General features: G+C 43.3%; 2 protein-coding genes across 3 annotated transcripts in view; one reads left to right on the forward strand and one right to left on the reverse strand.

The window, feature by feature from the left end:
* LOC141272409 (parathyroid hormone/parathyroid hormone-related peptide receptor-like) overlaps window positions 1-12,193 on the reverse strand; it is a 26,253-nt gene extending 14,060 nt beyond the window's left edge. Inside the window, exons 1-5 of the mRNA XM_073683098.1 lie at window positions 12,042-12,193; window positions 4,793-4,913; window positions 3,740-3,850; window positions 2,311-2,435; window positions 2,044-2,138 (exon numbers count right to left, since the gene is read on the reverse strand). Of these exons, the coding sequence (XP_073539199.1) occupies window positions 2,044-2,138; window positions 2,311-2,435; window positions 3,740-3,850; window positions 4,793-4,913; window positions 12,042-12,116 (527 nt within the window). The 5' untranslated portion in view covers window positions 12,117-12,193. The remainder of the gene's footprint in view (window positions 1-2,043; window positions 2,139-2,310; window positions 2,436-3,739; window positions 3,851-4,792; window positions 4,914-12,041) is intronic.
* Window positions 12,194-13,261: 1,068 nt separating this feature from the next.
* Window positions 13,262-27,002, forward strand: part of MYL4 (myosin light chain 4) — an 87,810-nt gene continuing 74,069 nt past the window's right edge. Inside the window, exons 1-2 of one of the 2 annotated variants that reach the window (XM_073683099.1) lie at window positions 13,262-13,380; window positions 14,262-14,355. In XM_073683099.1, the coding sequence (XP_073539200.1) occupies window positions 13,375-13,380; window positions 14,262-14,355 (100 nt within the window). In that variant the 5' untranslated portion in view covers window positions 13,262-13,374. The remainder of the gene's footprint in view (window positions 13,381-14,261; window positions 14,356-27,002) is intronic. The other variant, XM_073683101.1, reaches the window with a different exon arrangement.

The following is a 27,002-nucleotide window of genomic DNA, read 5'->3' on the forward strand; positions in this document are numbered from 1 at the left end:
ACAAGATGGGGACATACCTACAATATGGGGACCTAGATGGGGACATACCTACAATATGGGGACTTGGATGGGGACATACCTACAATATGGGGACCTGGATGGGGACATTACTACAAGATGGGGACCTGGATGGGGACGTTACTACAAGATGGGGACCTGGATGGGGCGTTACTACAAGATGGGGACCAGGATATGGGACATTGATACAAGATGAGGACCAGGATAGGGTACATTACTACAAGCAGAGGGCCAGGATGGGGACGTTACTACAAGATGAGGACCAGGATGGAGTACATTAATACAAGCAGAGGACCAGGATGGGGAACATTACTACAAGATGGGATACATTACTACAAGACAAGGACCAGGATGGGGTCATTAGTACAACTATAAAATTTTTAAAAAAAACGGCAAAAATGTTCAAAAGGAGTATAGAAAAAAAATGGTATCACTAAAAATGTCACTTTGTCCTGCAAAGAATGTGGCCCCCCAAATTCAATTTTTTTCATGTGCAGTCCATATACCCAGTCGAGTTTGAGACCCCTGGGCTATACTATCAAGTGTTTTTTTTTTAGAAGACAATTTTGTTGGGAAGATGTGAAGGAAAAAGAAGAGGAGGACTGCCCTTACAATAGATGGGGACAAAAAAAAATCCAAATATCACTTAAAAGTCTATTAAACAAATGTGAATGTTCTAACAACTTTCTTCTTCCTAGAGCCTATAAAAAAATAAAAAACCTGATACAATGCATGGTAGGCATGACACCACTGCCAATTATTTATGTGCACATGGACCAATTTTCCTTGACTGAGGCTCATTAAGAGGCATCTTGAGAAATACTGATCTCCACTGATAAGTGTTTTATCACCTACCTTATTGATAAGTCATAAAACATTTTGGTGGGAAAGTGCCTTCACATGGGTGTAATTAGATGTATTAGACAAGACCTGTGTCACGTGTTAGCTGCCAATGGGCACCAATAGGTGACTCTACCTTCACCAAGAAATTTAGGTAGAAAGCTAGGGGGTAGCTTTGCCCTGAGTGAAAGAAAGCCTAGATGAAACCAAACTATTATTGATGGAATTATTAAAAGATAGCTTCATGTTAAGAGGTAGTTACTATTATTATAGTCCGATACATTGGGTTAGATTTAAAGACAAAACCCAAGATAAAAACATAATAAGCCAATAACCCTGCAGTAAATAAATAAACAGCAATATTGCATGAAAATATAGGGTGCTTAGTTAATATAATTTTGATAAAAAAAACAACAAAAAAACCCATTAAAGCCATCACACCATGTCATGGTGACCCTATTTTGGACGGTCGTAAACTCTAGTATTAAAACCTTACCATTTGTCAAGAGACGCACATGTGGATAAGGGCTGAGAAGGACTAAGACCTGGCTAATGAACACCCAACCATGGGGAACTACATGAATATAATGTCCAGCTCAAAGAAAAGGGAGGCCAAATTTGCTTATGTTTTTATCTTGGGTTTGTCTGTTTAGTGGCCAGTGTGAACATGTGCCTATACGCCTCATGCACACCAACTTATATTCCAGTTCATCTCTTTACATTTTTGTTTCAGTTTTTTTTTTTACACTTTGTGAAAATAAGGGGATGGCCTCCCTTTTCTTTGAGCTTTTCTAGTTCCCCATGGCTGGGTGTCCATTAGCTGGGTCTCAGTGCCTCTCAGCCCTTATCCACATGTACGTCTCTTGACAAATGGTAATGTTTTAATACTAGAGGTTAGGACCGTCCCGAATAGGGTCACCGTGATGTGGTGGGATGGATTTAACTTTTTTTTAATCAAAATTGTTTACTAGGCACCCTATATTATTTTCATGCACTATTGCTGTTTACTCATTTACTCTAGGGTATGTGCTCATTTTCTTTTTATCTGAGGTTTTGTCTGTTTAGTGGCCAGTGTAAACATGTGTCTATATGCAGCATGCACACCAACTTATATTCCAGTTAATCTCTTTAAATTTTTGATTGGGTTAGGGTTAGTAACACTTATTGCAAACTTTAAGATCTTACTTGAAGTAACATAGGATGCAGAGAGCAATCAGGAGCGTCACCAAAGAAATCGAATATCCTATAGTGTAAATTACCCGCAGCCGGTCAAACACCTCCTAGGGAGAGAAAGTAATCACAGTTAATAAACTTGATATTCTTATTCTACAAATCCAGCATTAAACCAGTTTGTGTCTGTCAGGACATGCTGGGCGTTGTTGTAGCCACAGGCTTGAGTCTACTGATCTACATCGTAAATCCAGTACTGGATTTCCAGAATTTGTTCTGTACCTTCTCCTGGATCCTTTCCCCTGGGCTCACCAAGGTGACACATTCACTGTAATTGGCCCAAGTCCTATTGGTGCCTGGCACTTGAAGCCACATGCCCAGTGATCCACATCTTCGATGAGCAAATCCTGGCAAAATTGAAGGAGGTGAAAAGACAACAAGGAGTGTGTCATATCCTAATTATATTTCTTCTTATGTTGGCATTATAAAAGAGGCGTAATATTATTCTGTAGCCTAATCTGCAACTGAACCCATAAGACGCCACAGCACTGAGGCTCTGAGATATGCCTTAGTTTTGCCAATCAGAAGCCAATTTAGGGGGCAAAAAGACAAAATTGTAACATTTTCTATTCTTATGTGTATCAACTAATCAATGTTACCTTACCGATACCTATTGTTCGAGTAAGGAGATGGACAAATTGCTCACATTCCCCTTGAATAACAAGTATCTTGTTATGTTGTGTAATGTGAACTGTGTGATGCATTAACGGTATTATTCATGTGTGTAGTTTGACTGTGGGGACAGAGAGAGTTAATGTTTGGGACTAGCCCAGAGTGAGGGTGGGTGTGTGAAGGGGAAGTGAAAGTTTCCTGTCAGAGAGTCAGAAAGGGACCAGTGTGCGCAGAGAGAGGACCTAAGGTCCAATGTGAGCAGCGCTGCATGACGTGATTGTCCCTAATAAGAGAGGAGACAGACGCAGAGGATAGCGAGATCCAAGCAGAGAGTAAAAGAATAGTGACCGAGAGTAAGGAGTGATCGAATCGGAGATGGGTCCTGGGCCTAACAGTACGGCCCAGAGTTTATAACTCACAGAGGTAATAGGCCTAAACGGGACAGAGTACATAAGACTGAGAGTGTGCCACGGGCGGGCGTTCTAGAGCGTCAATAGCAGAGAAGTTATGTTCTGGCCATAATGGCAACTTAGTCCCTTGAGGAGAAAGAACACACGGAACTGCGGGTTGAGCATAGGGCTCTTACAAACTGAACTGTAGTACCGAGCTGGACTGTGGTGAAGTCGAGAGGAACGTCAAAGAGAGGAAGAGACTAAGTAAAGAGGAAGGAATCTGTGCGTGGAAAATGCTTTGTATTGTGAAAGAAACGTTCATTAAGATATGTGCCCCTTATCTCCTGTACCAAGGTCCTGTTCAGTAAAAAAAGTTTTTTGGGAATTGTGGTCTCCTTCTTGAACTGTGAAACATCTGGTCCTGGCAAACCAGCGTCATTGGTTACATGTGGCCTACACGGGCGTAGCACCCTCACAGCACAAGTCTACACACCCAGCCAGGACACCCACTTTTATGTAACGTGTCGGGGCGTAAGTGACGAGTACCTCACCCACATCTACCGCCCTGCACCAAATTATATTATCATTATTTGTGGATGGGATCAGGATCTATGGGTCTTGTAGTACAGTTGGATGAACATAATTACCTTGGTGATTGAAGTCGTAGATGTAGTCTGGGCAGGGTACGGATAACAACTGGTGGTGTGACCCCTCTGGCCAGCATATTATCCCATCCCACTGTGGAGAGCAAATAGATCCTAGAAGCAAGAACAAAATGCAATGCAACTTCCAAATTGTAGTGTAACTGAGCTAACTTGTTCTAGAAAACATGAGCAGCAATTTTATAACTTCCATGGATGTAAATATGGGTCACATAGGTGGGACCTGCATTGATCAGATATTTATGGCATATCTTGTGGATTGGCAATAAATTCCTGGAATGGAAATACCCCCTTAGAGGGGTTGTCTTATGGTACAAGTCTGCAAATACTCTGGTGCCGACGCCAGGAACGGGTAAGCGTGTGACTGCAAGTATGTGAGTTGCATAAATGTGGTCACGTACCGACTAGACGTGTACATTACACTACAAATTAATTGAGTAATGCCGGATATGTCTAGTCAGAATGTGGCCGGGAGTACGCAAACCACATATTCACGGTCACATGACCGGTGCCAGCACCGGAGAATCCTCACAGCGCTCAGTGCACATGCTGTGAGGATTCCCATAGAGTGACTGCAGACTTGTATCCAAGACAATTAAAGCTATATGTCTCTATGGTAACAGACTGCAAACCCTGTGTAGTCAGATACTGCAGTCTTTCTTCCTTTTGCATATTCCCTACTTCAACTAGCCAACATACACTGTATGTGTATGTCAGATGCACATACAGATACATATGCACCTGGAACAGATGTATTGGAACATACATCCTTAGAAATGATAGGATAATACCTGCTTTTTGACATGAAATTCTCTGCCAATCAGCTGACCAATGCCGGCTGTTATTGTCAACTGAAGTTTTGGCCAAATGGTTGTCTATGCCATACATGGGTGGGCCAGACCCACCAGAACAAGTGCACTGATACTTAGCTTCAACACTGAGCAAGACAGAGGACATGCCACTGGTGGCTTGTGCCTCTCCAGAATCGGGCCATGCAGCTGCAGATATGACAGCAGAAACAATGGCTGCACTATTCACCATTTGAAGACTGCTGTTTCCATTTGGACTTGTGAGCTATGATCTCAGTCTGACAGCGACGCATTGCTTGAGACAGCAGGAATATCTGTTCATCTCTGGTGATCACATCATCAGTATCCACCTGTGACAATGAGAGAAAGGGTCATGTTTGCTTATCATTATAAAAACCCCTGATTGCTGGGATGGAAATACCCCCTTCAAGGGGTTGTCCGGCCTTACGGTATAGGTCTGCAGACACTCAGGTGCCAACACCAGGAACGGGTGGGCGTGTGACCGCAAGTATGTGATTTGCATACATGTGGTCACATGCCGACTAGACATGTACATTACAATACAAATTAATTGAGCGAGGCCGGATATGTTTAGTTGAAATGTGGCCGGTAGTACGCAAATCACATATTGATTGTCACCTGACCACCCTCTCCCGGCACCAGCACCAGCACCGGAGAATCCTCACAGCACTCAGTACACACGCTGTGAGGATTCCCATAGAGTGACTGCAGACTTGTATCCCAAGACAAATAAACCTATTTGTTTCTATGGCAACAGACTACAAACTAACCCTGTGTAGTCAGATCCTGCAGTATTTCTTTCTTTTATATATGCCCTACTTCAACTAGCCGACATACACTGTATGAAAAAGCAGATGCATTGGAACATACATCCTTAGCAATTATTATCATAGGATGACAGCTGTTTTTTGACATGACTGGTAACATTGTTTTTTCGTGCTTTTTTTCATTACTTTTCACAGCTCATTATTTGCTATAATCTGTCAGTGTAACTATTTCTTTGGGTTACAACAGTAGTAGCCATTAGAAATATTGTAGCCTCTTAGAGTCTCAACTCTTCCATATTCCACCTTGTACTCCATAATATACTTTTTTTTGGGCAATTTGTGGGAGATTTTTGATATAGGAGAGCAATGATACAGTATAAAGTTTGTATTATGCTCCTCCCGTGTAAAGTGGCCCACTGTGATCTTTGGCTTCTCTCGTAGAAAACCAGAGCCCATTAAGACCCAAACCATAAATATGGTGGGTCCTTAAGAAGAGGGACAGATAATTATGTGGGGCCTGTGAAAGCAATGAGCATATCATTGCCTATTAAATGACAATTTATTGAATACAAGTGTAAATGAGTAGGGGTAATTTATTGAAGCCAGCTTACAGGGGAGTGGATCTTTTAGACCTATGAGCAAGTCTTTTTAACCTTGATAAATTATATGGACAAAAGTACAAAGTTACATGTCTTAATTATTGAACTCAGGTTTTTTGTTCAGTCTTATTGCCAGAAGTGTGTACCATCCGACCCCTCGCCCCGCACTAACATGGGTGAAAAAATGGGTTATTCTAAAGAACAGTTTTGTAATAGGAGTCACTGGTAAAGAGTCAGGTCATGATGACATTTCTTCCATCCTAAATATTCCACCATCACCTGTGAGTGATATTATTGGAAAGTGGAAGTAATTACAACAACTCGGCCACGAAGTGGAGACCACGTAACGTTATAGAGCGGAGTCACCGAGTGCTGAGGAGCAGAGGGCAGAAAAGTCACCAACGCTCTGCTGACTCCATAACTGCAGAGTGCAAACCTCCTCTGGTATTAACATCAGCATAAAAAGTGTGCGTCGGGAACTTCATGACATGGGTTTCCATGGCGGAGCAGCTGTATGCAAGCCTTACATCACCAAGCACAATGCAAGTGTCAGATGGCGTGGTATAAAGCAGCCATCACTGGATTCTCGAGAAGTGGAAACGTGTTCTGAGCAGTGATGATCACACTTCTCTATCTGGTGACTCATTGAACAGTCTGGGTTGGTGAATGCCAGGAGAACTTTAACTGCCTGACTGCATTGTGCTGTAAGGGTATGACAGGGACTGTCATATACAGGGTCAGACTGGGGCACCAGGACACTGAACGATTCTCCGGTGGGCCCGGGTCTTTGTCGGGCCACTGAGCAGAACATAGAGGGGGCCTGCTGGTTTCACCTGAATGTGCGTCCGAGGAAGTCGGCACCGCAGTAGTTAACATGGCCGTCGGCCATTTTTTCTTCCCCTCTTTTTCTATGGATGCGACACAATGGCCAGGGACATGGGACATGGTCACCAGGGACATCTGGGAATGGTGGCCAGGAACCTGGGATATGGTGGGCAGGGACATGGGGGAAAGGGACATGGTGGCCAGGAACTAGGGACAAGGGGCATGATGGCAAGCGACATGGTGGCCAGGACATGGGACATGGTGGCCAGGGACATAGGGCCGAGGACCAATGACATGGGAGCCAGGAAACTGAGCAACAGGGACATGGGGACCAGGGACACGAGGACCAGGGGCCAGAGACATGGGGACATGAGGACCAGGGACATGGGGGCCGGGGACCAGGGACATGGAGACAAGGGACATGGGTGCCAGGGACCAGGGACATGGGAACCAGGGACATGGGGGCCAGGGACTTATTCTCCCTCTGCTATTTTTGAGACAACTATTGTTTGGCCTTGTAAATTGTTTATATTATATTAAGGATTTTTAATTAATCTCTAATAAAAGTTATGTTTTATATGAATTATCCATGATATAGTGTTTAAGTCGGTGATACTCTTTTTTTTCTCTTACACTTGTAATTTGCAAATCGGTGAACACTATGTGGTGGTAATATGTAGTCCAGTAATGGTGTGCCGGTATTTGTCCCTTGTATGTGGTATTATATGGTCACTATGTGGTGGTAATATGTAGTCCAGTCATAGTGTGCCAGTATTTGTTCCTTGTAATATGTGGTGGTAATATGTAGTCTGGTAACGGTGTGGCGGTAGTTCTCCCTTGTATGTGGAATTATTTGGTTGCTATATGCTGGTAATATCTGGTCATGGTGTGGTGGTATTTCTCCCTTGTATAGTATCTAGCATTATTATGGTCCACCGGTATAGGACCAGCAGATCACAGCCAGGTACGCTTACCTTTTACCCTGATTACAATCCACTTGTCATCTGGTATACAGCTATCCCTAGGATCAAGTACCACATTTAGGTACACACCTCTTTACTGTGTACCTCCTACCTCCATTTAAAGGGATAGCTTACTGCCCGCAGGTGCACAGATCACATAAAGTAAGGGCATAATCCCTATTTCTCCTAATCTTGGAATTTTCCACACTACACTACTGTGAGCACACTGTACTATATTTGCCGGTTTACACCATGCAATAATCCAGGATCCTGCGAAACGGAATGTACTACATTCTGCCATATAGCTTTTTTGAAGCCCCTGATGAAAACCCCGGTGGGGTTGAAACGTTGGGCATCTTTTTGAGCTACCTTTGTCTTGGAGAATCTATTAAAGCATTCACCTGTTTGAAACACATCCATTGACTTTCTATTATTATTTGAGTGCCAGAACCTTAGTAGATATTATACAGTCTTGTTGAGTTCCTGGCACCTTCACTCTACTGGTTGAGCCTGGACTTTATATTTTGTGTATCTCTTAGAGGCTGGCTGTCTCTAGGACCCAGCGGCTACCTCCCTCTTGCTAATTAGCTCTTGGCTTGGGTGTATATATACCTGGTGTGTCTGAGAGGGAGGTGCCGGCTATATTCATTTCTACTTATGAAAGCTTAGCAAGAGCAGTACATCGTCTTCTCTGGAGCTTGAGGCTGAGTTTGCATTTGTCTGGAGTCGTCTAAAGCTAAGCATTCTTCCCCTGTTTGTCTACCCTTGTTGTCTATAGAGTTTAGTGGAGATCGACCAGTGCTCATCTCCTCCCATCCCTAGCCTTAGCCATACGCCAGGGAAAGACAGGGCGAGGCACGCATGCGGTGATTGCTGAGGAGGCAATATAGGGACGTTAGTTGAGACAGGGTGACACTAGACGAGACTAGGAGGTCTCCACTACCCCCTTTCCCTAGAGTCTGGGCTCCCTTTCCCTCTTCCCTCTGTGTTGCACTATGTCTTTCCCACACCTGGCGTGACAGCAGCTCGCCCACGGCTACTGCCCTGGGCACCTTACAGGGCCAACCGTAAAGTTTGGTGGAGTAGGGATAATACTATGGGTTTGTTTTTCAGGAGTCGTCCTCAGTCTCTTAGTTCCAGTAAAGAGAAATCCTAATCTTCAGAATTCAAAGACATTTTGAACAATTGTAGCTTCCAACTGGGAAACGCTTGGGGAAGGCCCTTTTCTGTTCCCCATAACTGTCCCTTCAGTTCACAAAGCAAGGCCCATATGGTTGGGGGATTTTACAAAGCCCGGACCTCAATCCCATCCAACACCTTTGGAATGAAGAATGGACATTGCCTACCTAGCCTCTCGTCCAACATCAGTGTCTGACCTCACAAATGCTCTTTTGAATGAAAGGGCAAAAATTCCCACAGATACTTCCAAAATTTTCTTATAGTTGCAAAGTAGGGACCAACTCCATATTCTATGGATTTAGAATGGGATTTTATAAAAGCTCCTGTAGGTTTAATGTGCAGGTGTCCTAATACTTTTGTCCTTATAGTGTAAGGATTGGCATCATTATGACTACACGATGGGCATTTTTTGAAATACCTCAACATTACGAAAGCCATCGGCTGCGGTGCTGGATCCGCAGATATTTGTTGTCTGCATGTTATTTGCCCTCAGAAGACCGTGCCTAGTGTTACCCAGATCTGGATTCTTTCGCTCACACCGCAGACAGTCTGTGTTCTGCAGGTACATGGCACATTTCACATCACAATGTTAGTGACACCCCTTCCCATCCAAAAATCTCATTGGAACAATAGATCAGTGATTTCTATACCCACAGAGTCTCAGACAGGCAATGGAGATAGGGTGCAAACTAGTCCATGTGCCCTTACTAGGCTCCAGAATGATCCGTCAGCAGCCAGTCTATGAACTTTACAGCTCCGTTCACTAATTTATGGTGGCAATCCAGCTCTTATGTACGAGTCCCCAAGTATCCTACAGTCTTAAATATCACTCCAGCCAAGTTATAGTATTGTATTATTGAGAAATGCTATGGAAAAGCTCGGTGACAGCCGCTGCAGGGACCTGTCATGCCACATTTTCACCCGGTATTCTGAGACTGCTGAATGACAACTCATAATAATACAGTATATTGCACAGACTTACTAGAAATAGCTATAAAGAATATTATTTTTTACGCTTAAATAAGTGAATGATTCTGTTCTAGGTTGTTGTTTTTTATAATTTCTTTCACAATGGGTAGCCAGAAATTTTGTACTACTTCTTCTCACACTGTGCTCACACTCGGATCAGAGTCTGATCAGAGCGTAATTAGCATAATGGATCTGATTCTCAAGGATGAGAGAATCTACTGTCGCGTGACCATAGCCTTTGAGTGACTATCATTTCTCTACAGCGCCACCACTGGAGAAACAAATCATTGCAGTGAAATAAATGCCTTGTCTTGGAAGTGCTGGGTCCTCCAGACACTCAGTAGCCGCAAAATTAATTGATGGAGGTCCCAATTTTCTAAAAGTTTTTTTATGAAGCAGATGGCTCTAATTCTACACTCACACATCAGTTTCCATTTTTCCATCCTTGTAAAATGGACAGCTTTTCTCTCATGTCTTTTATGTTTGCCTCCATTTCGCTTCCATGTTGCATCCGATTTGTTTCTCATCTGTTTTTAAAAACCAAAGTAGGCAGACTGAACATTTTTTCCTATTGACTCTTAGCAATGGATCAGTTAACAAACGGATGAAAAACTGAAGTTGGAAGGAAGTGTTCAATTTTCCGTCCGTTTTAATGGATCCTCGTAGACTCTAAGTATAAAGGATGAGAATAGGACATGCTCTTTAGCAGAGTTTACATTACCCGATTTTGCAGTGTTAAGTATTTTTTTAAGGTGCGTTTTTAAACATGGATTTTGCAGCAGATCAAAATTGACATAAAAAAAAACATTTTAAATATTCTTTGAATACTCCTCCTATTTATATCAATGGGTAATACACATTGCTGTTCATACATTCATACATTAAGGTTTTTTTTTTACCAGTCGGGGTTTTGAAAACCTCACCACCAAAAATTAGATCTTTTGGAATCTGATACAAATCTGACAAAAGGCTGAAAAAAAAAAACTGGGGAAAAACACTTGCTTCAAAAACCTCTTCAAAAAGATTTGAAAACTTCATAAAAAAAACTGATGGATTCATGACATTGAATTCTCTTGACAACCATGCCAGTTGTTTTTTTTGCCTTGATAAAACTTTGTGTGAGCGTTCCCTTAGGTTACGTTCTCACGTAGCATCATCACGGCCGGCGGACTTCCTATCCACGGCAAAGGGTGAAATTTGCATCTACAACCGGAGCGTAAATTGAAATGATATGGCTCTCAAATCTGGAGCTTGTGTTAATTTACGCTGGGGATATTTCGCAGCATGTGTATGGGATTTCTTAAAATGCATTAGTCTGGAACTGTAAACCGCAGCAGAATTTCCCCAGGCGAATACTCAGTTGAAAATCCGCTGTGTTTTTGCACCGTGGGAACTTAGAGGTGGAGGAAAGGAAGTGTAGTCCTATTTTTTGGCTATCTTCAGAATTGGAAGCAATGGTATATACACAAATAAGTCAAGATAAACCTGCTAATCGGTACCTAATATGAGTCATCCCCACCGGGTACCTCCCTGCATGATAAATCCTCGAAGTTCAATGTCAACAAGCAAATACTTTTACCTATTTTACCTCTGACTTCTGTCCTGTTCCTTACAACAGCGAAGGCCAATGCAAAACCCCCCCTCCTCGCTGAGGGCCATGTATCTAGATTCATAGGGTCATCATTCAAAGCCGTCATTTTACCTGGATTCCGACCTCTCTCATTTTTGTCCACTTTCTTCCCTTCCATTAAGAAATGCCAGATCACTATGAAAATGTATAATTTCCTCCTCTTCTAAGAACAACCAAAATGGCACACGGTATGGGCCCCAATCTTTCAACCTTATTTATTATGCTTGCTTATATAGCGCCATTAATTAAACAGCGCTTTACAGACATCATCATCACTGTCCCCATTGGGGCTCATTATTTAATTTCCATAGTATATCTTTGGAGTGTGGGAGGAAACTGGAGAACCCGAAGGAAACCCACGCAATCACGGGGAGAACATACAAATTTTAGTCAACACTTTATATGGATTGCGACTGTATGTAGCCATATCACTAACAGACAGGAGAACTACCTGGATATTCCACCATCCTCCTATACCCACTATTCTGCCAACCTCATCCCACCTCATGGCATTGCTAGTACTCACCGCTGCCCATGTGGCGGAGAAGAATACAACTGATAAAGTCGCAAGTTTTGCTGTTGCCCAGAAGACCCCGTCCATGCTCAGATATGTGATGAATGAGAGCAGGACAGTCCCAGGTTTAGTGCATCCCTGCGGAGTGTTGACTGTGAACCGGACCCTCCTCGTCTCCCCCCCTCAGCTACAGCAACACGTGATTTCTGAGATGTCTGCAAAGCGCAAGCAACTTTTAGAAGTTTTACAAACCACTATGAGCAAAAGGGAGATGATGGGAACAACTATTTGTTTAACTCCGATGGTTAACAGTCAGTGACCTGCAACTTGTGATGACCTGGTTGTTGTGAAACTACAACTCCCATCGTGATAACTCAAAATCCATATGTAATACTTAGTCATATTTGCAGAAAGATCACTAAAGAGTTGCTCCTTGCTAAAGCACCTCAGAAGCAAAAGGATTCTCTCCTACTCTACTCTGCGTCAGCCGCCTTAGGCTGTGGCCTGTCTGGTCTTTTCACATAGGCTCCTTATGAACGTTATTGCTTTTATATGCTCATTTACACAATTCTATTGTGTGCAGATGGAGCAGGCACCAGGTCATCATGCCATTGTAGGCTTTATAGGTTCATCTGACCCATAGGAAATATTATCAATGATACAAATATTGCACGGCAGCCGAGGAGATTCACGGTATGCCTCTGTCCTGATGGCAAAAAATGAGTTAATACAAGCAGTATGTTGGAAAGAGGACAAAGATCACATTCCATGAGGACACTCCCTAGATGTCAGTGCAGGGCCGGCCTTTGGGGCGTGCCAGCTGTGCAACTGCACAGGGCGCCTCAAACTTGAGAGTGAAGGGGGGCGCTGCGCTGGCTCCCTCCCCGTCGGTATTTTTCTTATGGAAGAGCAGAGAGGGAGCGCCCAGCGTTTCTTCTGTGCTCAGGCGCCGGCGCCCCCTCTCTGCTCTGAAATGTCCGGCCGGGACCCGGGCGCGCTGCACTCTCTCCTCCTCACACACAGGGGCGGAACTACCGCCCGTGCAGCCGGTTCATTGAACGGGGGCCCCGAGGGAGAGGGGGCCCCTTCAGCCTCCAGCAGGGCCGCCATCAGGGCATGACTGCCCTGACTCCAGTATGGGGCCCGGCCGGTAGGGGCCCCCTTGGGGGCCCCCCTCTTGTGTGTCTCTCTCCTCATGGGGCCCCCGGCCCCATGCTAAGCGCCGGGGCCGGAACATCTCTGTCATGATTTCTCTGACTTCCGGTCATGTGACGGCACCGTCACATGACCGGAAGTCAGGAGAACCTGGTGTCATCGATTTGGACGAGGATTCTGCAGGGATCGCATGGGGGTAAGTATAACAAGTTTTTTTTTTTTTTTAAATACAATTTACTAGGAGTGGGGGGAATGGGAGGTGCACATGTGGGGGAGGGGAATGAGAGAGGTGCACATGTGGGGGAGGGGGATGAGAGAGGTGCACATGTGGGGGAGGGGGATGAGAGGTGTGCACATGTGGGGGAGGGGGATGAGAGAGGTGCACATGTGGGGGAGGGGGATGAGAGAGGTGCACATGTGGGGGAGGGGGATGAGAGATGTGCACATGGGGGGGATGAGAGAGGTGCACATGTGGGGGAGGGGGATGAGAGAGGTGCACATGTGGGGGAGGGGGATGAGAGAGGTGCACATGTGGGGGAGTGGGATGAGAGAGGTGCACATGTGGGGGAGGGGGATGAGAGAGGGGCACATGTGGGGGAGGGGGATGAGAGATGTGCACATGGGGGGGTGAGAGCTGCACATGGGGGAATTGGGAGAAAATGAGCTGCACATGGGGGAATTGGGAGTAGGGGGATAATGAGCTGCACATAATGAATGTGGGGTGGGGGACAGTAAATGATGATGGGGTGGGGAGAGCAGGACATGATATAATGAATTGGGGCAGGGGGTGCATGTAAATAATGAATGCGGGGAGCAGGAAGTATAGAGTAGGGGGCGTTGCGGATGCAGGAGTGTAACTGGTAACAAATTGGCGGAAAGAGTAGAGGTTCTAATTAAATTATATATTAAGTGCCTATTTACAGTTAATGGGGGCACCGTGGTGGATTACAATTTATATTTGGAATGGTAGGTTGTATAATAACTAACCATATATTGATGGTGGATACACGTCTGTATTCAGCTGCGTAATGTAGAAGTTGGGGAATGTGCTCTAGATAACTGTGTTATTTTATGCAGAGACGAGTCCTGGCTGGAAGACGTAATGGCGGTCTGTGCTGGATGAAGGAGAAAAGCGTAGCTGAAGGACTTCACCTAGAGACGTCACCAGTGAGTCAGTGTATTACATGTACACTTACACTATATACTATGTACCGGGCTCCTGTGTATAATGTCACTGGTGATCACTGTATTACCTGTACACTGACACTATATACAGAGCTCCTGTGTATAATGTCACTGATGATCACTGTATTACCTGTACACTGACACTATATACAGAGCTCCTGTGTATAATGTCACTGGTGATCACTAGATTACCTGGACACTTACATTATACATACCATGTATAGAGCTCCCGTGCATAATGACACTTATGGTAATATTAGTAATGTGGTGGTAATATTAGTAATGTGGTGGTAATATGTGGTCTGGTCATGGTGTGGCAGTTTTTCCCCCTTCTGTGTGGTATTATTCGGTCACTATGTTGTGGTAATATGTGGTCTGGTCATGGTGTGGCAGTATTCCCTGTATGTGGTATTATTGGTCATTTTTAAAAAAAAATGTATATGACACATTCCCTTAAAGAAAACTAAATAAAAATATATCTAAAAAGAGTATTGGATATTTTAAGAAAATTTTAATAGGTTAGAGTAGGGCCCTGCCAGAAGAGTCTACCTTATCGTGGTGGCGGCTTTAAAACTTTTCAACTTTTGTTGCTTGTTATTACTTGATCATTTGATTAATAAAAAATGCACTTGTTGTTTTCACCTACATGAGTTTAATTTTTTTTCTTTGGGGGGGGGCGCCAAGAGGGATTTCGCACAGGGCGCCATATACCCTAAGGCCGGCCCTGTGTCAGTGACACTGTTTTGTGAAGTTTCTCATACACAAGTCATCAGTACAAAGCAGATCATTAAGACGTGTCATGTTTGTCCTACTCCAACAATCATTCATATTTCCCTTTTGGCATAGGAATGAGAGTATGTAAATCTGAGCCAAGTCATAGGAGGATGCAATGCTAAACAGCTCATGATGGAGACACGTTATATATTCTCTTTATCCTTGAGAGAAACTCACTGCTCCCATTCGGTGTAATGCAACCTAAAAGAAGAGCAAGAATAAATGGAAAGGAAGTGACAACTGTATACAGCACATTTCTGACTCTTCGATATGGTTGTCACTATCCATATTCATACAACCAGATCAGAATATCGTCACCAGTGTTAACCCCTTTACGACCTATGAAGTATAGAATCACAATCCACCCGTGGCTGTTAATATGTTAAATGCCGCTGTCACTCTCTTACAGGCCTGCACTGGAGGCGTGTCACTAGCTCCACCCATCACATGATCGTGGGGCTCTAATGGATTGGCATGACAACCCGGGGTCTGCAGGAGACCCCTGTGGTTGTCATAGCCAATCTGCTATGAGTGCTGTCTAGTGGCCGGTATATGCAGATGAGCATTTTTGTTACACATAGCAGGGCTGGAGCCTTGCTATGTGTAGCACAAGGGATCAGAAGATCGCAGCTTTAAGCCTCCTATGGAGACTACTGAAGCATGTGAACACTATAAAAAAATGTTTTGAAAAATATAAATATATATATATATATATATATATATATATATATATATATATATATATATATATATATATATATATATATATATATATATATACAGTGGGTACAGAAAGTATTCAGACCCCTTTAAATTTTTCACTCTTTGTTTCATTGCAGCCATTTGGTAAATTCTAAAAAGTTCATTTTTTTCTCATTAAAGTACACTCTGCGCCCCATCTTGACTAAAAAAAAACAGAAATGTAGAAATTTTTTGCAAATTTATTAAAAAAGAAAAACTGAAATATCCCATGGTCATAAGTATTCAGACCCTTTGCTCAGTATTGAGTAGAAGCACCCTTTTGAGCTAGTACAGTCATGAGTCTTCTTGGGAATGATGCAACAAGTTTTTCACACCTGGATTTGGGGATCCTCTGCCATTCTTCCTGGCAGATCCTCTCTAGTTCCATCAGGTTGGATGGTGAACGTTGGTGGACAACCATTTTCAGGTCTCTCCAGAGATGCTCAATTGGGTTTAGATCAGGGCTCTGACTGGGCCCGTCAATAATGGTCACAGAGTTGTTCTGAAGCCACTCCTTTGTTATTTTAGCTGTGTGCTTAGGGTCATTGTCTTGTTGGAACGTGAACCTTCGGCCAAGTCTGAGGTCCAGAGCACTCTGGAAGAGGTTTTCATCCAGGATATCTCTGTACTTGGCCGCATTCATGTTTCAATTCAGGGCCAGCGTCAGCACCCGGCGCACCCGAGCAGGTGCCGGGGATCTGAGCAGGTGGGGGGGCCCAATCGCCGTCGGGCACCCCGCCGTGCTATTGGACCTGTGAGCGGAGGAGAGTAGTGTCAGAGCCCACTCCCTCCCGCTTGCTCAGGGCCCCGGCATCCGTCGGCACTATTCTTACCTCTCCCCGTGCCTCCGCTGCAGCTCCGGTCTCTTCCGCGTCCTCTGACTGTGACGTCTCAGGTCAGAGGGCGCGGTGACGTCTTTCCACCGCGCTCTCTCCTGAGCCGTCACAGCGCAGAGCGGGAAGACGCCGGCGATGCTGGAGTCCAGAGCAGCGGCAGCAGGTGAGAAGTGAGGTGAGTATTTGATTTTTTTTTAATGTATGGAGGCATGGGGCATTATAAGGGGGGGGGGGGGGGGACATCCTGCATGGGGCATTATAAGGGAGGGGGGTGACATCCTTCATAGGGCATTATAAGGGAGGGGGGTGTGACATCCTGCATGGGGCATTATAAGGGAGGGGGGTGTGACACCCTGCATGGGACATTATAAGGGAGGGGGGTGTGACATCCTGCATGGGGCATTATAAGGGGGGGTGACATCCTGCATGGGGCATTATAAGGGGGGGAACAGCCTGCTTGGGACATTATAAGGGGGGAACAGCCTGTGTGGGGCATTACATGGGGGAACAGCCTGCATGAGGCATTATGTGGGGGGAACAGCCTGCATGGAGCGTTATATGGGGCCAGTATTCTGTATGGAGCATTATATGGGGGCCAGTATCTTGTATGGAGTGTTATAAGGGGGCCAATATCCTGTATGGAGCATTATATGGGGGCCAGTATCCTGTATGGAGCATTTTATGGGGGCCAGTATTCTGTATGGAGCATTATATGGGGCCAGTATCCTGTATGGAGCGTTATAAGGGGACCAGTATCCTGTATGGAGCATTTTATGGGGGCCAGTATTCTGTATGGAGCGATTCGCCGGTTTCTGAGCTATTGTGGAATTTACAATAGATATCGGTTATGTAATGTAAGAAGTGAAATCTTTGGCCTTGTACTATATATATATTTCTCTGTGGTATCTGTGCATCATGAATCGTGGTATGTGTTAAAGGCGCCCACTGAGACTCTTTCGCCTAGGGCCCAAAAAAAACAGGAGCCTGCCCTGCTTCAATTGCAACCAGTTGTCCTGTCCCTGCAGCTGAAAAACACCCCCATAGCATGATGCTGCCACTACCATGTTTCACTGTTGGAATTGTATTGGGCAGGTGATGAGCAGTGCTTGGTTTTCTCCACATATACCGCTTAGAATTATCACCAAAAGGTCTATCTTCGTCTCATCAGATCAGAGAATCTTATTTCTCATAGTCTGGGAGTCCTTCATGTGGTTTTGAGCTCTATGCGGGCTTTCATATGTCTTGCACTGTGGAGATGCTTCCGTCGGGCCACTTTGCCATAAAGGCCCAACTGGTGGAGGGCTGCAGTGATAGTTGACTTTGTGGAACTTTCTCCCGTCTCCCTACTGCATCTCTGGAACTCAGCCACAGTGATCTTGGGGTTCTTCTTTACCTCTCACCAAGGCTCTTCTCCCACGATTGCTCAGTTTGGCTGGATGGCCAGGTCTAGGAAGACTTCTGGTGGTCCCAAACTTCTTCTATTTAAGGATTATGGAAGCTACTGTGCTCTTAGGAACCTTGGGTAATGCAGAAATTCTTTTGTAACCTTGGCCAGATCTGTGCCTTGCCACAATTCTGTCTCTGAGCTCCTTGGGCAGTTCCTTTTGGGCTCATGATTCTCATTTGGTCTGACATGCACTGTGAGCTGTGAGGTCTTATATAGACAGGTGTGTGCCTTTCCAAATCAAGTCCTATCAGTTTAATTAAACACAGCTGGACTACAATGAAGGAGTAGAACCATCTCAAGGAGGATCACAAGGAAATGGACAGTATGTGACTTAAATATGAGTGTCTGAGCAAAGGGTCTGAATACTTATGACCATGTGATATTTCAGTTTTTCTTTTTTAACAAATTTGCAAAAATTACAGAGTGTACTTTAATGAGAAAAAAAATTGAACTTTTTAGAATTTACTAAATGGTTGCAATGAAACAAAGAGTGAAAAATTTAAAGGGGTCTGAATACTTTCCGTATCCACTGTATATCTAAAAGTTCAAATCATCCCCCTTTCGCCCCATTCAAAATAAAACAATAAAAAAAAAAAATACACATATTTGGTATCGCTGCATTCAGAAAAGCCTGATCTATCAATATATAAAAATAATTAATTTGATCGGTAAACGGCGTAACGAGAAAAAGAGATTTAAATGCCAGAATTACGTTTTTTTTGGTCGCTGCAACATTGCAAAAAAAAAGCAATAACAGGCAATCAAAACATCGTATCTACCCCAAAATGGTACCAGTAAAAACATCAGCTTGGTGCACAAAAAATAAGCCCTCACTCAGCCCCATATCTCGAAAAATAGAGACTTTACTTGTCTTGGAAAACGGCGCCATTTTTTTTTTACAAGCTTTGAATTTTTTTTTCACTATTTAAATAAAAAAGAACCTATACTTGTTTGGTGTCTACAAACTGATAATGACCTGTTAGCATTTAGCAACCATGGTAAAAAACAAAAAACAATTGTGGAATTGCACTTTTTTTTACAATTTCGCCGCACTTGGAATTTTTTGTCCTGTTTTCTAGTACACTATATGGTAAAATCAATGGTGTCATTCAGAAGTACAACTCGTCCTGCAAAAAAAACAAGCCCTCAGATGGCCATATAGATGAAACAATAAAAAAAGTTATGGCTCTGGGAAGAAGGGGAGCAAAAAATGAAAACGGAAATACCCAAGGCGGCGAAAGGGTTAAATAAGCTAGAGAGATAGTTCAGATTTGGATTTCATACCCCTTGTCCTTACAAGCTTGTGAGGGTGTTGAGCCAAAAAGTATAGTCACAGCCTGTATAAATATACAACCCCTGGCAAAAATTATGGAATCAGCTCGGAGGATGTTCATTCAGTTGTTTAATGTTGTTGAAAAAAAGTAGATCACAGACATGGCACAAAACTAAAGTCATTTCAAATGGCAACTTTAGGACTTTAAGAAAACTAACACTAAAAGAAATCAAGATTAAAAATGTGGTACTCAGTAAGGGTAATTTTTTTCAGACCAAGCCGAGGGAAAAAATTATGGAATCACTCAATTCTGAGGAAAAAATTATGGAATCATGAAAAACAAACACACAAAAGAACACTCCAATACATCACTAGCATTTTGTTGCACCACCTCTGGCTTTAATAACAGCTTGCAGTCTCTGAGGCATGGACTTAATGAGTGACAAACAATACTCTTCATTAATCTGGCTCCAACTTTCTCTGATCAGCTTTGCAGGTTGGAGCCTTGTCATGGACCATTTTCTTCAACTTCCACCAAAGATTTTCAATTGGATTGAGATCCGGACTATTTGCAGGCCATGACATTGACCTTATGTGTCTTCTTTCAAGGAATGGTTTCACAGTTTTTGCTCTATGGCAGGATGCATTATCATCTTGAGAAATTATGTAATCATCCCCAAACATTCTTTCAATTGATGGGATAAGAAAACTGTCCAAAATATCAATGTAAACTTGGGCATTTAATAATACTAATCTTTATTTTTACATAGCACTAGCATATTCCGCAGCGCTTTACATATATTATCATCGCTGTCCCCATCGGGGCTCACAATCTACATTCCCTATCAGTATGTCTTTGGAGTGTGGGAGGAAACTGGAGAACCCAGAGGAAACCCATGCAAACACGGGGAGAACATACAAACTCCTTGCAGATGTTGGTGGGATTTGAACCCAGGACCCCAGCGCTGCAAGGCTGCAGTGCTAACCACTGCACCACCGTGCCGCCCATGTAATGACAGCCATCTCCCCAGTGCCTTTACCTGACATGCAGCCCCATATCATCAATGACTGTGGAAATTTGCATGTTCTCTTCATGCAGTCATCTTTATAAATCTCATTGGAACGGCACCAAACAAAAGTTCCAGCATCATCACCTTGCCCAATGCAGATTCGCGATTCATCACTGAATATGACTTTCATCCAGTCATCCACAGTCCACGATTGCTTTTCCTTAGCCCATTGTAACCTTGATTTTTTTCTGTTTAGGTGTTAATGATGGCTTATGTTTAGCTTTTCTGTATGTAAATCCCATTTCCTTTAGGCGGTTTCTTACAGTTCGGTCACAGACATTGACTCCAGTTTCCTCCCATTCGTTCCTCATTTGTTTTGTTGTGCATTTCCTGTTTTGGAGACATATTGCTTTAAGGTTCCCGTCTTGACGCTTTGATGTCTTCCTTGGTCTACCAGTATGTTTGCCTTTAACAACCTTCCCATGTTGTTTGTATTTGGTCGAGAATTTAGACACAGCTGACTGTGAACAACCAACATCTTTTGCAACATTGCGTGATGATTTACCTACTTTTAAGAGTTTGATAATCCTCTCCTTTGTTTCAATTGACATCTCTCGTGTTGGAGCCATGAATCATGTCAGTCCACTTGGTGCAACAGTTCTCCAAGGTGATCACTCCTTTTCAGATGCAGACTAACGAGCAGATCTAATTTGATGCAGGTGTTCGTTTTGGAGATGAAAATTTACAGGGTGATTCCATAATTTTTTCCTCAGAATTGAGTGATTCCATAATTTTTTCCCTCTGCTTGGTCTGAAAAAATTACCCTTACTGAGTACCACATTTTTAATCTTGATTTCCTTTAGTGTTTCTTAAAGCCCTAAAGTTGCCATTTGAAATGACTTTAGTTTTGTGCCATGTCTGTGATCTGCTTTTTTTCAACAACATTAAACAACTGAATGAACATCCTCCGAGCCCAGTGATTTCATAATTTTTGCCAGGTGTTGTATAAAAATGTATTGTATCATTGAATCAGTGAATTAACTGGCCATTTTGAGGGCAAGGAGTGGTCCTTTACATTTTCTTTACTTGCAAAATGGGCTCATGGTGGATTTAAAACTAAAAAAACAAACTTACCTACCATACACCTCTGATCGTCTTCACCATCAGCCCATGCCCCTTCCGGTCTACTTGCTTCCTCTTCCACTGATTGAAGTGGTCAAGTGCAGTCCGATTAGAAAGAGAGAGCAAGGTTACAGTCTCAAAAAAGGGACAATACTTAATAAAGAGTTACCATCATTTATATATATTTTTTTCATAAAGCAATACTACATGTGAAAACAAGAAACTTTGTAATATATCTTGTTAGATAAATATGCTTCTTTCTCCTCCTGGACTGAAGATTCATTCTCAACATTTTCAATTCACAGGTATCCAAGGGGTAACGTTTTTCCTTGCGGAGAGTGAAATGTCAAGTCTGACATGTCAAAGTGAAGAGACTTTTAAGCCTTGCAATGTTTCCCTGGGAAATTAAATATGCAAATTGCCTCTTCAAAGAGGAAGAGGACTACAACTCTAATGCCACCCATTGGAAGTAGCAATCCTAAAAGTCAATATCAGCCCTTTAATGAGCCTTGTCACATGACTTAGGATAAAAGCCAAACCAGATGCTCAATTTGCAGACACTGTGTTTCAGGGTACTGCCCCTCATCCGTGCAAAGTGTGAGATCTGGTTTGGCTGGGTAAGAGGCGTCTGACCGGGATTCAAGAGATAACATTTCTCCTTGTTGAGAATGACATGTCAAGCCTGACATGTCAAGGTGAGGAGACTTTTAAGCCTTGCAATGCTCCTCTGGGAAATTAAATAAATGTCTGCAAATTGAGTATCTGGTTTGTCTTTTATCCTGTCATGTGGCAAGGCTCATTAAAGGGTCGATATTGACTTTTCGGATTGCTACTTCCAATAAGTAGCATTAGAGTTCTAGTGAAGATATCAATCCAGGAGGTGAAATATCAATCCAGGAGGTGAAAGAAGAACATTTCTCTGATAAGAAATATTACAAAATTGTTTATTTTCATGTGTACTATTGATCTATTAAATTAAAAATTAAAATGATAGTTACCCTTTAAGAGTTAAGGCGTGTTTATAGTGAGCAATTATCAGGAACGGGCAATTTTCCTGAAACATATGTTTATCATAATCAGGGCTGAGACAAAGTACTTTGGTGCTCTAGGCACATGAGGCCAATGGCACCACCCCCCCCCACACCTCAAAGAAAGCAAGGCACACACACCCCGCAGATGGGGCAGCTATCAAGCTCTGATGACCACTTCCACTACAGCTTTTACTTTTTTCACCAAAAATTACATGTAAAAGTAAAAAAAGTGGTGTACTTTAGGGGTGATGATTTAGCGGGAGTGCAATTTAACAGTTACATATAGAATCACTCATTGTTTGTGGACCACTTACACAGCACTAATGACTAATAGTGATATTCATCCCTGACATCCTATATTTTTAATGTCACACCTAAGGATAGTCATGGAAACTAATACTGCTTAACTATAATGGGATCATTTGGTTTCAATTAAGGTGTTCAGCACTTGGCGGATACCCTAATGGAAACTAAACAGACCCCAATATAGAAATAGTGATACATCTGATGGTGTTTGTGTCCGTCATGCGACAAATATAGCTTGCAACAAAAACTGATGGTAATTCTGGTGCCGCATTCATGTATTGATAGTGGTTCTGGTGATGTATTCATGTTCTTATAGTGGTTCTGTTGAAGTATTCAAACACTGATGGTGGTTCTAGTGGTGTATTCATGTACTGATGGGAGTTATAGTGATGTAATCCTGTTCTGATAGTGGTTTTGGTGAAGTATTCATGTAGTAATGGTAGTTCTGGTGACATATTCATGTAATGATGGTTTTTCTGGTGCTGTATTCATGTACTACTGATGGCTCTGGTTGTGTATTTATGTAGTGCATGAATATGAAACTAAAATCATCATCAGTACATAAATAGAACACCAGAGACATCAATAGTACATGAATACGGCACCAGAATCATCATCAGTAAATAAATAAGTCACCAGAACCACCCTTGATACATGAATATGTCACCAGAAGCACCATCAGTACATGAATACATCACCAGAATCACCATCAGTACATGAATACATCACCAGAAGCACCAGATGTTATGTTCTGCTACCAAAGCTAAGGAAAGAGAGGAGATCTGTCCCTACTATAAGACTCAGCTGAATCCCTACGATGTAACAGGGAACCTGATCCTGCGATCAGACCTGCTAAAGTCCTAATCTAGTCTGTACGGAGACCTATAGATGTGAGGAGGGAATCCCTACAAGTACTAAGGACTGGGAGGAATATGGGACACCTCCTAACAGAAATAGTAGCAGACAGACGAACAAACAAAATAGATAGAACATAGAGGTCCGTAGACCAAGCAAACTAACAGAGCTAGATACAGAGCACAGGCTAGCTAGAAAGTAGATATACAATGAAGTCCAGCAAAGCCAGAAGGGCGGAGCAGGATTAAATAGGCCAACAAGGTCATGTGACCAGCAAAGGAAAAAAAAACTAACAGCAAGGTTCTAACAGTACCCCCCCTTCTAAGAGGATCCTCCGGATCCCCTAGGACCAGGCTTATCAGGAAATCTCCTGTGAAACGCTCTGATAAGTCTGGACGCGGAAACATCATCTGACCTCACCCAAGAGTTATCCTCGGGTCCGAAACCTTTCCAGGCCACAAGATACTGCAAACTACCTCTATACCGTCTAGACTCAAGGATGCGAGAAATTTCATATTCCCCGTCCTCCACCACCGGAGGAACAGAGGCAGAGGCGTCACCATCCGACACAACAGCTTTTTTTAACAGAGAGACATGAAAGACCGGATTAATTCTCCAGGAGGTAGGAACCTCCAACCTAACAGCAGATTGGTTGACAACCTGAAGCACCTTAAAGGGCCCTACAAACTTGGGACCCAATTTCTTAGAAGGAATCCTCAACCGCAGATTCCTAGAGGACAACCAAACCATGTCACCAACAGCGAACAAAACCTCCTGTCGTTTCCTATCAAAGTAGTCTTTAGATTTTCTGTTGGCCTCCTGAAGATTACCACGCACATCCGTCCAAACTCTTTCCAAATCACCGGAAAAATTCTCCTCCTCAGGCACGGCAGATCCCAACTTGGAGAACGACCCAAACGACGGATGTCTCCCAGAACAACAAAAAAAAGGCGAACAACCAGCAGAAGAAGATGTATGATTGTTCAGAGCAAATTCGGCAAGTGGCAGAAACTCAGACCACCCCTCTTGATTGTCTGCCACAAAACAACGCAAGAACTGCTCAACATCCTGGATTTTCCTTTCTGTCTGGCCATTAGATTCAGGATGATATCCGGACGAAAACGACAAATGAATTCCCAACCTGTCACAAAAGGCACGCCAAAAACGAGCCACGAACTGAGGACCCCTATCAGAAACAATGTCAGTAGGAACGCCATGAAGTCTGACAATTTCCTTGACAAAGGCCTTAGCGAGAGTTTTAGCGCAGGGCAGTTTGACGAAGGGAACCAAGTGACACATCTTGCTAAAACGGTCCACGACCACCCAGATGACAGTAAAACCCTCAGAGGAGGGAAGGTCAGTTATAAAGTCCATAGCCAAATGTGTCCAAGGAGCACTGGGGACCTCCAAAGGACAAAGCAACCCCGCAGCAGGAGTATGTGAGGACTTAGATCTAGCACATATAGTACATTGGCGCACCCACTTAATGACTTCCTTCTGCCATCCAGGCCACCAAAAACTGCGACCCACCAGTCTCTTGGTCTCAGAGATTCCGGGATGACCTGTCAACCGAGATTCGTGACACTCAACAAACAAATCTCTCCTAAAGGTCCCAGGCACAAACAACCTCCCATGAGGAGTGTTAGATGGGGCATTCTCCTGAGCTTTAAGAATCTCATCTTCCAAAACGGAGTCTAAAGCAGCTATCACAACACCTTCTTGTAAAATGTTTTCCTCTTTCTCAGCACCGACTATGGGAGAAAAACTGCGAGACAAGGCATCCGCCTTAACATTCTTAGTACCAGGGATGTAAGTAACGGAGAAATTAAACCGCGAGAAAAACAGTGCCCACCTAGCCTGACGGGCATTCAGGCGCTTGGCAGCATCAAGATATATCAGATTTTTATGATCCGTAAGAACCTGAACGGGAAATTCCGCACCTTCCAAGAAGTGGCGCCAGTGTTCAAATGCGAGTTTAATAGCCAATAATTCCCGATTACCAATATCGTAATTCAGTTCAGTCTCCGAAAATTTTTTTGAAAAAAAGGCACAGGGATGTAATCCATCCCCGTTATCCTGAGACAATACTGCGCCAACCCCCACAGAGGAAGCATCAACCTCAACCAAAAACGGCCTAGTAACATCAGGCTGCATAAGGATGGGAGCAGAGGTGAACCTCTCCTTGAGATACACAAAAGCTTCAATGGCCTCAGAAGACCACTGAACCGCATCAGCACCTTTCCTGGTGAGATCAGTCAGAGGTTTGACAATACTAGAAAAATTTTTTATGAATTTTCTGTAGTAATTGGTGAAACCCAAAAACCTCTGTATCGATTTCAAACCAATAGGCCTAGGCCATTCCTGCACAGCCTGAACCTTAACCGGATCCATCTCAAAACCTTCGCTGGAGATAATGTAGCCCAAAAAACTAATTCTCTGTACAGCGAACTCACATTTCTCCAGCTTAGCAAAAAGCGAATTGTCCATTAATAACTGTAATACCTCACGTACGCTCCGCCAATGAGACTCCAGATCCGGCGAATAAATCAAAATGTCATCCAAATACACAACCACATTTTTACCGATCAAAGGTCTAAGGATGTCATTAATCAGATTCTGAAAAAATGCAGGAGCATTAGTAAGACCAAAAGGCATAACCAGATTCTCAAAATGACCCACAGGAGTGTTAAAAGCAGTCTTCCATTCATCACCCTCCTTCATGCGCAACAGATTGTATGCCCCCTTAAGGTCAATTTTAGAGAACCACTTGGCCCCCAATAACTGGTTAAACAGATCAGGAATCAATGGCAGTGGGTAAGGATTGCGTACCGTAATTTTGTTAATCTCACGAAAATCCAGACAAGGACGTAAACCGCCGTCCTTTTTTTTTACAAAAAAAAATCCAACCGCCACAGGAGACTTAGAGGGCCTAATGTGACCGGCGGCCAAACTTGTCTGTATGTATTCCTCCAAAGCCTTCCTCTCAGGAATGGTAAGGTTAAATAAACGACTTTTAGGAAGAGTCGCTCCAGGGACAAATTCAATAGAACAATCATAGTCTCTATGGGGAGGCAAAACCTGCGATTCCTTCTCAGAAAAAACTCTCCAAAAATCCTGAATAGGAACAGGCAATTCTCCCCTATCCAAAGCTGCAATACGCCCGTTACAACACTTGTCATAACATTTATGGCTCCAGGATTTAATTTCACTGGTAGACCAATCCAGTACAGGATTGTGA

This window comes from Phyllobates terribilis, unplaced genomic scaffold (genome assembly GCF_046119375.1).
Source record: "Phyllobates terribilis strain yellow unplaced genomic scaffold, ASM4611937v1 Scaffold_5__5_contigs__length_657084704, whole genome shotgun sequence".
In the NCBI taxonomy this organism is placed as follows: Eukaryota; Metazoa; Chordata; class Amphibia; order Anura; family Dendrobatidae; genus Phyllobates; species Phyllobates terribilis.